The sequence below is a fragment of the Leopardus geoffroyi genome, chromosome A1 (genome assembly GCF_018350155.1).
Source record: "Leopardus geoffroyi isolate Oge1 chromosome A1, O.geoffroyi_Oge1_pat1.0, whole genome shotgun sequence".
Taxonomy (NCBI): Eukaryota; Metazoa; Chordata; class Mammalia; order Carnivora; family Felidae; genus Leopardus; species Leopardus geoffroyi.
Genome location: NC_059326.1, coordinates 230154422 through 230168592, shown reverse-complemented (window position 1 = coordinate 230168592; position 14171 = coordinate 230154422). Strand labels below are relative to the sequence as shown.

General features: G+C 38.1%; 1 protein-coding gene across 4 annotated transcripts in view; it reads right to left on the bottom strand.

The window, feature by feature from the left end:
• The window catches only part of CTNND2 (catenin delta 2), a 942188-nt gene that overhangs the window by 768799 nt on the left and 159218 nt on the right, over window positions 1–14171 (bottom strand). For all 4 annotated transcript variants that reach the window (XM_045441900.1, XM_045441910.1, XM_045441928.1 and 1 more), the window contains one exon: window positions 12658–12794. In XM_045441900.1, coding sequence (XP_045297856.1) covers window positions 12658–12789 — 132 coding nt within the window. In that variant the 5' untranslated portion in view covers window positions 12790–12794. Of the gene's footprint in view, window positions 1–12657; window positions 12795–14171 lie in introns of those variants that run through there.

The window sequence follows — 14171 nt, the reverse complement described above, 5'->3', positions numbered from 1 at the left end:
ACTGATCATTGTTCGTTAGCGAATTTCCCGAAAAGACAGAAAAGTCATTAGTTGTACTCCTTGGTACTTCCCTAAATTTGTCATTTGCCAGCATCATTGAGGAGATTTCTTCCATGTTTGAAAGTCTCCACCTTTTGAACCCATTCTCAGGGTAGACTTCCAATAAAATTGGTCATTAACTCTAGCAATATGAACCCCAAGCCTGACCATTTTATTTGGGCCTTCCAAATATTTCAAGAGTTACCTGTCATTGAATTATTCCTTTTCAGCTTCAAGTTGCTTAAGTTTGCAACTAACGATCATGTCTGGTACAAAACTGAATCTGCTATCTGCCAGTTTTGATCCTTTATCCTAATTCTCTTCTCAGTTGGATAACATCTGTCTAGTAAAAGTTTTCTCGTTCCCCATACCAAATATTAAGAGGCAGCTCATACCAACCTCCTTCCCACTCCAAGACAGTTCATCAGGGTTTCTCCCATCTGACGCCCCACATCACTTGACTTCTAGACTCTTCACAGGCCTTGGTGCTGCCCCGGGGAATGCTGGGGCTTACAACAACTCATGTTTAGGAGCTTATTGTGTCTACTCTATAAACACACTGCAAATATTTTTAAATGTATTATTTAAATATTTTAATATTTATGATCCTGTAGAATATAGAATAACATAGGCTATAGAATGGTTTGCCATGTGTCACTAGGCTCTGGGCTAGCACTTCATTTCAAAGAGTGACCTCTGCCCACAGGGATAACTATAAAAAAAAAAAAGACATACAAGAACAAGGATGTGGGGACGCCTCGTGTGTGGGCAGCTTGGTAAATTAAGCTTCTGACTCTTGATATTGGCTCAGGTCATGACCCTGGGGTTGTGGGACTGAGCCCCACATCAGGCTCCAAACTCAGCATGGAATTTGCTTGGGATTCTCCCTCTCCCTCCTTCTACCCCTCCTCTACTCACATGTTCTCTCTCTCTCTCTCTCTCTCTGCAAGGTTTTTTTTTTTTTTTTAATAAAAAAAATAAAAACACTGATTGAAGAAACTGAAACCCTAACAGGTATTTTATTACAAGTAAGCAAAGCACTCAGTTTTCAGCTAAAATGGAACAGAAAAAAACCAAAATAATAAGTCAATTAATGAACGCGTACTCTCCACACAAAGACACTGGATTCATTCTCTGTGTTGGGCACTACTGTTCTTGGGCAGCAAAGCAACAGTAAGGGGGGGGAGACCCAGCCACAAACCTATTCCAGAAATGAACTGATTAGTCAGTTCTCAGAAAAAGAATTACAATTTTTATTATTACTATCATTATTTTAGTAGCAATATGCATGTAATACTAAAATATTTCATTGACATTAAATCAAGTGACAACAGCATGAGAAGGGTTGAAAAGCTCTCAGGATGATAATTTCTTTCTTTTTTAATGTTGATTCATTTTTGAGAGAAATAGAGAGAGAGAGAGAGAGAGAGCATGAGTGGGCGAGGGGCAGAGAGAGAGTGACAGAACCTGAAGCAGGCTGCAGGCTGCAGGCTCCAAGCTGTCAGCACAGAGCCCGATGCAGGGCTGGAACCCATGAACCAAGAGATCACGACCTGAGCCGAAGTCGGAAGCTCAACGACTGAGCCACCCAGGCAATCCTCGGTATGGTAATTTCTTATCTTGGGTCTCCATAAAGAGACCCTATTCCTGCAGTATTATTAAAGCCATGTTTTTAGAAGGCATGCCCAAAGAGGGCTGAGATGCCATTCGTGATACGTGAGGGCTCCCCAAATAGAAAGAATTTACACTCTAGATTATTAATTTTCAGCATGAACAGTCTCTCGTTTTGACAGGAGGTCTACAGAAGGTAGGCAGGTGGCTGACAAGTATTTGAAGCCCGGGGTATCATTTATTCGAAGTGTCTGTGTTCACTAATGGGTGGCTCCGGACACAGCCGATCTCTTGTCTGGGCAGAGGTGAGAGTACCGGTGCTGACCTACAGGACCACAACTGCACTTTAAGAGTTTCACAACAACTCAAAGATTGAAATGTCCTTGGATGACACCTCGGAGTTCTGCTTCCCAAAACAGGGCAGACAGCAGCACCAAACTGCACGCGGGATTGCTCGTCTTTGCCTACAACTATGATATGATCTTAGATTGAATTCATTGTAATCCTAATTTTTTTTTAATTTTTTTTTTAACATTTATTTTTGAGACAGAGAGAGACAGAGCATGAACGGGGGAGGGGCAGAGAAAGAGGGAGACACAGAATCGGAAGCAGGCTCCAGGCTCTGAGCCATCAGCCCAGAGCCCGACGTGGGGCTCGAACTCATGGACCACGAGATCATGACCTGAGCTGAAGTCGGACGCTTAACCGACTGAGCCACCCAGGCGCCCCAATGTAATTCTAATTTTTAATTTTGAACATAACTCCTGCACCTAGCAGACCCTCCAGGATACCCGTCTAAGCTGTAAAATGCACCCCCAGGTAACATCTATTGACTGCTGAATGCAGTCAATGCATTAGAACTGGCTACTAAATGCTAAGGATTACCTGTCCTAAGCGACTTTTGTTTGTTTGTTTTGGTCTTGATGAGTCCTTCTGTCTCCTAGTAATTACGCAAGTGGTCCAGCTACTTCTGGAGATGCTGCGAAGAATGTAAAAATCAGAACTTGTCATTATCAAGGAGGAGGATGCTGATCTTCAGTTTTTTTTACGGCAGCAGGCCATGGAGCCAGCTCATTTAGAGCCTGGGGCATGAACCTGCACATTTTCCTTTAATGACTGCAGCTGAATGACAGCAACTTGAACATGATCAATGGGCTGCCGCGGGCGTGTTTACCTGTGTCACTGATGCATGCTAGAGAAAACTTCCGTCCACACCACTGATTCTTGGAAACAGGAATGTTCAATGAAAAGAAAGCCGTGGTATTGAGCTCACAGTTCTTGTTTCATACCACATTTTCTCTACACACATTAACAATGAGGTGCGTAAATTCCTTGAATTTTTTTTTTTAACATTTATTTTTGGGAGACTGAGAGAGACAGAGCGTGAGTGGGGAGAGGAACAGAGAGAGAGGGAGAGACACAGAATCCGAAGCAGGCTCCAGGCTCTGAGCTGTCAGCACAGAGCCTGTCAAGGGGTTCGAATCCACGAACCATGAGATTATGACCTGAGCCCAAGTCGGACGCTTAACCAACTGAGCCACCTAGGCGTGTGAATTCCTTTTGTTTAGAATCTCATTCATGATTCCTTCCGATTGCAAAAATATATTGCAGATCAAATTGATGTGAAGTTATCTGCCTCTCTTTTCCTAGTTAAATGAAAGCGAGGCAGGCAGGGGCATCATTTAACCTGACCTCAGCAAACTTTGGCCATAGAGAAATGTTTTTTTTGGGAGAAATATTAGACAATATATTGAAGCCCATTATTATACCTGAATTGAGAGAGAATGCAGTACAGTGAAAAGAGCACTGAATTCAGAATAAAACAAGCTAATTTTCTCACTTCAATTCTATGGCAATTTCTTATATGGCTTTAGGTAAGCAAATTAAATACCATTTTAAAGTGAGTTTCTTTGGTCATCAACAGAAGACACTGGATGAAATAATTACTAGAGTAACAGTCATTACTTATAGATCTCATGAAATAAGTTTTACGTAAAGAGTTAACAGAAGTATGTCATATTTTATAAAAATATGTACATTTGAATGAAATGTACTGTCTAACCTTTTAAAAACATCTTTGTGATTTTGAGATACTATTTAACAATGTTTTCTTGTCCTATCATATTTTATATGTTTATCTTTACTGTTTCCACCATATTTGGTTCAGTTGTTCTGAATACTGAACATGTTTCCCCCATTTATTCCCTCTAGAATATTCTGCTTGTTAATTTCCTACTTTGCAAACCCTGTACAAGGGCACTGACTAATACCCCTGGAGCTCCTGATTTGTAAGTCCTGCCTGTGGCTCTTATCAGTAACTAATTATGACATATTTTCCCAGTGAGTTTGTAAGGGTCTTTAAAGTCTTTCTCAAAACTTTGCTCCAGGCAGGTTCTGTCAAAGTAGACCCAATGATTTATGTACAAGGAAGTGTGACATGGCATTTTTGTTTCATTCTGAGAAAATTGAATCAACCTAGGAGATCAACAAAGATGGAAAGGTTCAATAAAATTATAATGTTAACTCAGTGTATCTGTTTAGGTTTTAATACAATAGTGATATGAAAAATAGTCTTACTATAATATTAAGTATACGAGGAAGTATAAAAAATTTATAAAGGAAAATAAAAATGTTGTATAAATAATTATATATTCATACAAAAATCTTAGAAGGGCCCTTCCCAAATATTTGCCCCAATCTCTAGCTGCAATATGACTCCCAAATAAAATTTTTATCTTTTTTCCTTTCTGAGTTTTTAAACTTTTTTACAATGTGTATGAATTACTTTATAATGGAAAATTGATAGAAACTTTATAAAATATCATATTAAAATGTTCAATGTGATTTCACATATGAATATTTAGCAATGAATTCTAATGATAAATATAAAAGAGGCATTAGAAATGCACTATAATGTCATGTTACAAAACCCCACATATTAAAAGCTTGCCTTCTTTTTTTAAATTTTTCTTAATGTTTTTATTTATTTTTGAGACAGAGAGAGACAGAGCATGAGCAGGGGAGGGGCAGAGAGAGAGGGAGACACAGAATCTGAAGCAGGCTCCAAGCTCTGAGCTGTCAGCACAGAGCCCAACGTGGGGCTCGAACTCACAGACTGTGAGATCATGACCTGAGCTGAAGTCGGACGCCTTACTGACTGAGCCACCCAGGCGCCCCGGAGAGCTTATCTTCTAATTTAGCATATAAAAGCTTAGTCCATTTTTACTTTTCCCATCATAGCCTCCAGTCCCTGAAAAACCCAACTCCTAATAGCTTCAAAGGGAACAGAACAGACAGCATCCAAACGAATTAATTCTTAGAATTTGGGGTGATTAAAAAGGTAGATAAGTATACGTGTGTCTTGAGAAGCGTTACAAAGTCAAATTTTAAGGGAAAAATTCAAAATAACTTACAGGCAAGAACAGAATATACACAAAAGAGCATGGCAGGCAGGAGGAGGAAGGGAGGGAGATGACCCATCCACACTTCCAGAATATTCACCAGTGACTAGAACTCCCAGCGCCAATTCCCAAGACCTTAGACAAGCGGTTTAGGACACTCGTTGCTCCGCTCTCTCAAGCTTCAGTCATCATTTTTGCGATGTAACAGATCCAGGATCCACAAAGAAATAGACTGTTTCATACCCAGCAAGTTCCATCAACCCCCTGCCAGCTGACCACTCCCCTTCCTTCCTACCTGGAGCTCCACATTGCTACATACACCACTTAATTTCCTTCTTTAGGTTGCTGCGAATCTAAACACCTAGTCTGGTCAGCCTGTCTGCACCATGTCTGTGCATGTCATATCCATCCACAAGGCTTTCTGATCCTTGCTGACTCCAGGATCTGCCCTTCCTTCTTCCAAACCACACCCTCTACCAGGACCCAGATCTGTAGACTCCTGGCTTGCAACTTCATAGCGCAGTTCACATCTCGAAAAAGGTCATGACTGTTCCTACCATGGTTTATGTTCTAACAATGAAAGCAAGGGGGAAAATATGCTTTCTCCCCCCATTTTCAATCTACATCTGGCTTGAAACAAGAAATAAATTCAAAATCATCCAGCAATTCTCATTTTAATTTTAATATATGGAAAGAGTTCCACTTGTGGCACTTTGATACATAGAATTCTTTTTTCTCTGACTACATGAATATAAAGTTCACTAGTCTTTGCAGATAATCCTTCCCTATCTTCTTGACCTTTCCTAAAGGTGTTTTAATTTCCTCTTTTTCATGGATGATAATTGTGTCATTACTTTCATAAGATGCTTTCCCAAGACATAGTTTGGAAAGCGATTAATTATCACAGGTCATTTTTCACATCATGTTATCAGAAACTACTGTTCCACATTACAGTAACACTACCAATGCTGAAAGACTTGGCAACGACATGTGGCACAGGACAAAGACTAATTAAAGGAGGATTTTATAATGTGCTCTTTCCCAATCATATGCTTTTTATACAGAGCTAATGGAATTTAAAAATTATAAATAGAGGCGCCTGGGTGGCTCAGTCAGTTGAGCATCCGACTTCGGCTCAGGTCATGACCTCGCAGTTCGTGAGTTTGAGCCCCGTGTCGGGCTCTGTGCTGACAGCTCGGAGCCTGGAGCCTGCTTCGGATTCTGTGTCTCCCTCTCTCACTACCCCTCCCCCACTTTCTCGCTCTCTTTCAAAAATAAATACACATTAAAAAAAATTTTTTTAATCATAAATAAAAGAAGCTAAATAAAAATAAAGACATGCTATCCTCAACATGAGTCAATGTAAAATATCAAGATTTCTTTAGGTTCCGTGTAAGAAGAATGTTTTAAAATGCTTGTTTCGTGCCTTCACAGGACATACCATGTATAAAGTACTCTGTGCAGTAGCTTTGCCCATAGTGGGAGGTCAGAAGTGTCTTCACTCCTACTTTCCCCTCTATTAAAAGTAATAACAAGGGGCGCCTGGGTGGCGCAGTTGGTTAAGCGTCCGACTTCAGCCAGGTCATGATCTCGCGGTCCGTGAGTTCGAGCCCCGCGTCAGGCTCTGGGCTGATGGCTCAGAGCCTGGAGCCTGTTTCTGATTCTGTGTCTCCCTCTCTCTCTGCCCCTCCCCCGTTCATGCTCTGTCTCTCTCTGTCCCAAAAATAAATAAACGTTGAAAAAAAAAAATTAAAAAAAAAAAAAAAAGTAATAACAAAAGTGATTAAAAGCAAGAAATCTTCTGTTTTACCACCTAGAAAATAATCAGTATTTGAAATAATGGTACCAAAAATTTCCTCTAAAATCAAGAACATGATTGCAATCCTTGTGCAAAGTAAAAACAAAAAACAAAAAACAAAACAAAAAAATAAACAAGAGAAATTACTGTAGCAATAGTGTCTAGGGTTATAAATACTGTCAAGTTAAGGAATGTTCTTATTAGTATAAATTACTTGGAGTTTTTAAGTAAACTGACTAGAGAGTTTCCTTAAAATTTTGTCTGTAAGTTTTTAAATGTTTTATACATTTCTATATATGTTTGTCTTCTAACTTCACTGCTAAATAGAAGTCACAGTTCAGATTTGTGTATCACCCAGGGAAGGTTAGTTCTAAGCACAGTGTTGGCATTTGATAAACACTACTGAAAAATACAATGAAATGAGACACTGGCATATACTGTTATATGCCTACAATTTCTATGTAACCTATTCATTTTTAAATGTACTTCACTGGTTGAATTATTACAAAAAACACATTTATCTGAGTCATAATTTACAAAGATCAATGAACTATATGAGTTCTAAAGGTCTTTAAAATGCCCCGTGATTTTCTAGCTTATACAAGAAGACTATTTGGATGCCAGCGTTGGAATTGTGTGATGATCAAATGAAACACAGTTACCTGAAGGAAAAGAAATATTCTTTCGAAATGAATATATTTTTAGGAAAGTCATGGTTTTCTTAAGAGCAAAGGAGTACCATGTTGATTTAAGGCAAAATACAAAGACAAGGTTACATAGTGTAAACGAATATAAATTCTTATCTAATTGTGTAGACCAGCACTGTGACAATTAAAAACAATGAAAACACACGGCGAACACCAGGACTACTACTCTTAGGCAACCACAAGCGAACATTATTGTGCCTCTCACAGTCACACCCCTCCACATGGGCGACGCGAGCACTGTCCCTTCTCCTGGAGACCACTGTCCTGGCATTGTCATGACTCCCCACCACCTTTCCCAGAGTCAAAAAAATTTTGCTGTCTTTTCTCATTTTGATCTCATCTCAAAGAGTCACAACCTAGGTCTAAACATTAACAATCATGACTTTCTAATTCTTGATTTTGAGCACACAGCTCTCAAGCTATCACCATCTGCACACTCACTGCGAATGCATTGTCACTAACAATTTCTCTTTCCCCGCTTCCACTCTATGTCACTTCCAAGATGCATCGTTATAATGGCTGTCTTGCATCCCTCATCTCCAATGCCTCCCCTCCCCACCTCTGCTTAGCCCAGCTCACTCCAAACAAGTCCATCTCAAACAAGATGACTGTGCTCATCTGAAGAGAGGGGAAGAAATACCGCAGTTTCCAACACCAAGCCATCGGGTGACCTGAGACCATGTACTTTGCCTCTTTTCCATTCTCATCGATGAACTGTCTTTGTTCCAAAAGCCATTCTTTTCTCTGATGCACTGGATCCATTCACTCTCATCTACCCAGTAACTTTTCTCCCTGTTATTTCCCCCCCTTTCAAGCGTCATAAATTTCACTTTCTATAAGTCACTGCCATCATCATAGGGATACCTACCATCCTTAAAAAAGAATCCCTTCATTGTTCTCACCCCTTTAAGACACCCCACGTTTGGGGCTGCTATATATAATGAATGGCTATCAATCACCCCCTCTAAGTTATGTATCCAAATCACATGAACGAAGTCATCACATGCTTGTCCTCCACCCATCCCCCTCCTCTTCTGATGAAGGACGCTTGTTTACAGGAGAGGAAATAGGAATTAGGTCCCTCTCTCTTAATGCCCCATAGAGAAACTTGATAACTTGGAAATGAGACAGATGTGTCTGAAATACAGAAAATTACCCATAGAGTATAACATAAATCATGGTTCTATTTATGTTAATATGAAAGTGTAAAATTTACCAGCTAAAAGCAATCAAGATGGGAAATTAGAACAAAGAAATAAATCAATGAACACCTTTTCATGGAGTAACCCATGACTGCTTGGGTTCAAGGTCTCTAGGACTCAGATTACAAATATCTTAGTCATGCCATACATGTCATGTGGACACATTTCATGACATAGGGCTTGGCATGACTTCAGTTCATTCTATGGTTATACACCAGAATTTATTTCTATGCAATGTTAACTGCCTGTCTAAAAACTTACATTATTACTCTCCATAACAACTTATTCCAATAAACTGTCAAACTGAGTGTTCTTTATACTTGTATTTCTTTCATCGTTATTGTACTTTGCATATATAAAGTGCTCAATACATTTAATGAATGAGTAAATAAATTATGAAACCTATCACTTGGCAGTGAGCTCAGAACATATGCCTGCTGTGATAAAGAATGACTTCTCTCCTGCAGAACTGATGTCCGAGGAGACAGCACTGGGGTAGCACATAAGAGTGATGCCATAAAATTTCTTCCTTCAAACTTTCTAACTTAATAAATAGGACTTTTAGTCAGGAAAGCTATTTCCCATTAGCACCAAAGAGGACCAGGCAAGCAATAGTCAAATGAACATATTTATAAATGTTATGTACATAATTATTAAAAATCATAAAAGACATTTAATGGCCAAAGTCAGTTTTCTTTCATCTCAGCTAATTTTTTTTTCAGATATATTTAACTTAGCTTTGGCTCCATAGATAATAGCCTAGACCTCAGGAAAAGAAATGATGCAAACCTTAAAAATAATTTAGGGCGAAAATCTTCAGTGAAGAAAAAAATTGCTTGTTTGCACCAGGCCACCCAAGGAAGTCCATGGACCTGGCTGCTGGTGGATCTGGCCTTAACATGGGCACATGCTGCCCACAGGACCTGATGATGCCTGAGCCTCTGATGCGGAGGCTTCCAGATCCTCTACTCGGCTTCCAGGACAGACTCTCACACCTGTTCACATTAGTTTCCTGCCACAAAGAATCTAACCTTTGCCATCCAAAAATGAACGCTAGACTTATTTTAATTATTTGAAAAAACTCTTCACAATAAGTTTTTATTAAATCCTCATCAAGGATTTGGAGAGGCCATGTTATTTATAGTAATGTATTTTTGCTTCAAGCAGCTTATCCACTCTCTCGACTACAAACATCACTATCTCAGCAGAAGTAGCATCTCCTAGTATCCAACTAGTATCTATTCCAATCTCCCAATTCTTTCTCTCATTTTTGATTGTCTTCCCTATACTCTACCTCCATCTAATCGGAAACACATATGGTAACCAGTGTTGATAGTTTGATTTATTTCCTCCTACACTTTTCTAGATATTCATAAACATAAACAAAAATATTTATTATGTTGTTTTTTAAAGTCCTCACGGAATTTTTCAAAGATATAATATATAGCTCCAACTCATTTTATTAATAACTACATAAAAAGGATATAGCTTTTATATAAAAGATAACATCTTGGGGAAACTGGGTGGCTCGGTTGGTTAAGCATCCGACTTCGGCTCAGGTCATGATCTCATGGTTCATGAGTTTGAGCTGCGCATCGGGCTCTGTACTGATAGCTCAGAGCGTGGAACCTGCTTCGGATTCTGTGTCTCTCTCTCTCTCTCTCTCTCTCTCTGCCCCTCCTCCAGTCACTCGTGCTCTCTCACTCTCTCTCTCAAAAATAAACATTAAAAAAGATACACCTTGTTTTTCAACTTATCATTATTGTTCTATTTTTTCTATCCTAATTTTTCAATAAACACCCATATACACAAAACCTTACGATCTAGGTCACCCATTTCTATACTATCTATGTCTAGGCACAACAAATCAAAGGCTACTGAACACTATAAATGCCAATTCATAGCAACATTTCATTTTAAACAAAGGTTACAGCAATACACATTTCCATATGAAGTGACAAAGAATGTGAATTTCCTCAAACCTTAACCCTTAGGTAGATTACAATATATACTATTTTTTAATGTTTGCCTGTTTGGTAGATTAAAGAAAATCATTTCTATCTTGAATTTTATATCCCTGATCAGTAGAGTATAGAACATTTGCATGTATTCATTGGTCTTTTGCATTTTTCTTCTGTGAATTGCTGTTCATATTTTTTGCCTAGTTTTCTATTCTGTATTTCTTTTTCTCTCATCAACATTAGGAAGCATTAATATACTAACTGTATCAACACTTCATCATATTTTTGGCACATATTTTCTCTTGGCCTATTTTTTCTACGATTTTATGTTGAATGTGTCCTTGTGTTTCTGAACCCTCAGTTATGTCCTACAGAGAGAACATTTTGGACCCACTGGACACTATAGTGATGAGTATGTTTGGTAAGGTAAAATCTCTCTACCAAAAATTTCCTTGTAACTCTCATATACTTATCCTTCCCATGTAATTTTTACAATAGTTTATTCCAGTTTGTCAAAGAGACAATCAGCCGTAAGATCCTTATTACCATAGCCTAAAGTTTATACCTTTATTTGGGAGAAAGTGATATTATTATGGATCATAGCATACCTTGCCATTTATTCCTAATTACTTTATGTCTTCTGATAAAATGCTATACTTTTCATCAGACAGGTCTTGTCATTTTCTTGGTCAGTTTATTCCTCCTGTTTTATATTTTGTCACTAGTCCAATGTTACTGGCCCAAAGACTTCCAGATCATACCTGAGTAAGAAACCGTGGCATAGACCAACTTTAACAAAGCACTATCTTGAGTATGGGAACTGCCATGAACCTTCGTTCCTTTCTTCAATTACTCCTTAAAAAGAGTCAGCACGCTCATGAGTGTGCTTTTGGTAGCAAACTCATCAAGGAATACGGCCTGTGCCTCAATTTCCTGCTTACAGACCATTTTCAAAAACCAGATTATCCAATTACTCTATTCAACTTTGCTTTGTGTACCCACTTAGTCATACACTTCCTGACCCGAGGGCACACTTTGACTGAGAGCATCATCGATCCCTTCTGTCAATGGATCTTTCCTCAGCTACTCTATTGATAGCCTGGCCACTTCTGCTGCTTATTCAGCATCCCTGAATCATATAAACCAAACATAGGATGCTTTTTCAATTTCTTTAAAAAATTATGATTTATATTCTAGCACATGCTAAAAGAAGCGAGAAAAAAATCTTGGTTTTCCAGCTTTCTTTGATTATTTGCCACCCTTTATTTACAAGAAACATCACTTTTCTGAAACGGTTTTTTTGTGGTTGTTGTTTTTTTAATCTAAGACTTCAGACTTTATTTACTTATTCATTTTAAGGCAAAGTAATGTCGGGGGAAGAAGCATTCAGATTTTAATTAGTTTTATAGGGAAAGTTCTAAAACACATTTCTTCCAGATCTATCTCAGAGATACTGGAAAGACCAATTCGCCTTGACCCAACACAGAATTCATCTGCTGTCACACATACTAATTTTTTACACTTGTGGATATATTTTGATTGTTGATTAGACTTTATCTTTTCTAAAGACCAATTATTTGGCCTCAGCATTTAGCAGTATTAAATAAAAGGTCCCTCACCAAATCTTCCAAAACTTCACCCATACAGGGAATTTTGACTGTCAAGTGTTTTTGTTTGTTTGTTTGTTTGTTTGTTTTTTACCCCCTGTGGAATATTTCTCAACGAAAAGTGCCTAAATCATGAATAAAAACATAAAACATATTAATCCACTCTCCAATGGCAATTATAACCCAATTTTAATATTTTTATACTAAAAACCAACATTTGGCCAGAAAATCGTAAGTTTCTTCCAATGTAGCTGAGTCATCATGGGTTCATCTGAAAGAACAAGTTCTAAAGTGCTCCCATAAGAAGATCACAAGAGTGGGATGTTTCTACCTGTTCTTTGACCGAGGCAAGGATGGCGGAGGTGGTTTCCGTTTCTGAGCCATCCCCATTGGAGGTGGTCAGGCCAGGGCTCAGGGAGCTGGTCTTCTCGGAGGTTGACGAAGGCTGGTCTGGGACAGGCATAGCTCCTGCAATGCAGAGGGACATGTTTAATGCAATGTGAGATGTCGCCATGGCAAACAGATACAACTGTCAGGAACCTTAAGCATTCCCCTTGGGAAAAATGAAAATTATGAACTACAGAGAAGGCACATGACATCATTATAGAATAGGAAACAATACAAGTAAACAGAATCGTTTCTCCTTTATCACCCCAACCAAATTCTAAGATACACTCACAATTTTCTGTTTTGTATTTGAAGTAAGTGGAAGAAGAAATAATAAGAAGCAAAAAAAAAAAAAAAAAAAAAAAGAAGAAGAAGGAAAAAAAAAGAGTAAAGAAATGAAGTACTGAGTCTTTTTTTAAAAAAAAAAGCCAACTGATCTACTATTTTATTTCTGTTTTACATAATTTTATTACTTGTGTATTGGTGTATTTCCATCTCAAAGAAAATCTATTCAATATTCCCCTTTATAAGGAAATCACAAAAATAAACGATCAATAATTTAGAAATAATTAAGGGAATTCATGAATTAACATAAGAAGATTAGTACTGTGAATACTAAATACCTAGCCCACTCCACAAATATTTACCAAGTTCCCTCTCTGTGACCTACGGCAGATGAAAGGTTTTTAAAGCTGCCAAGGCTCATTTGCCACAGTTTATTTTTTCTGAGTTTATAAAAGAAAGAAGAAACTCAAATAACATCAGCTCAATTCATAAATGGACACCATTGTACAGGTTAAAAACAGCACCCCAAAAGTTATTTTTTCCCGTTATCTTTCCCTAACAAATAAATAAGACTAAAGTACTTATTATATATATAATCTAGCAGTGCTCATCAGCAGGGGAAATAATAATTAACCAATAACAATTTCTACCAGAGCACTACAAAATCACTAGTCAAATAAAAGTCTGGGAGTAAATAAAGGTGGTTTTCTTGCCTCCAACTATCATATCACATGCCCCTCCGGGAACCAGTGCTATGTGAATGTTAGAGTATTTCCTGTTCTACTGTATCTGAGCAGCCTGGGTTTTCCAGTCAACAACATCATTTTCATAGGAACCCTTGCACTGTGATATTACCTATATTTGCTAGCAGTTATTAACTAGGGCTATGCTATCTGAAACAGGTTCTATTATAGAATGTTCCTTAAAATGTATGAAAAAGGTGGTCATCTAATTTTTTCACTGGACTTTCCAAATTAGTTTTGATTTGTTGTCATTTTTTAAGTAAAAATTGTAATAATAATATCAACGACGATTAGAATAGCACTGAAAAGATAAATCGGTTACAAACAGAATTTATAGGAGGTTTTGGGAAAATAATATTTGCAAGCAAGATTCGAGCAAAGAGTAAAGATCAAGTTAAACATAGCTTGGCAAAACGTAACCATGGCTAAA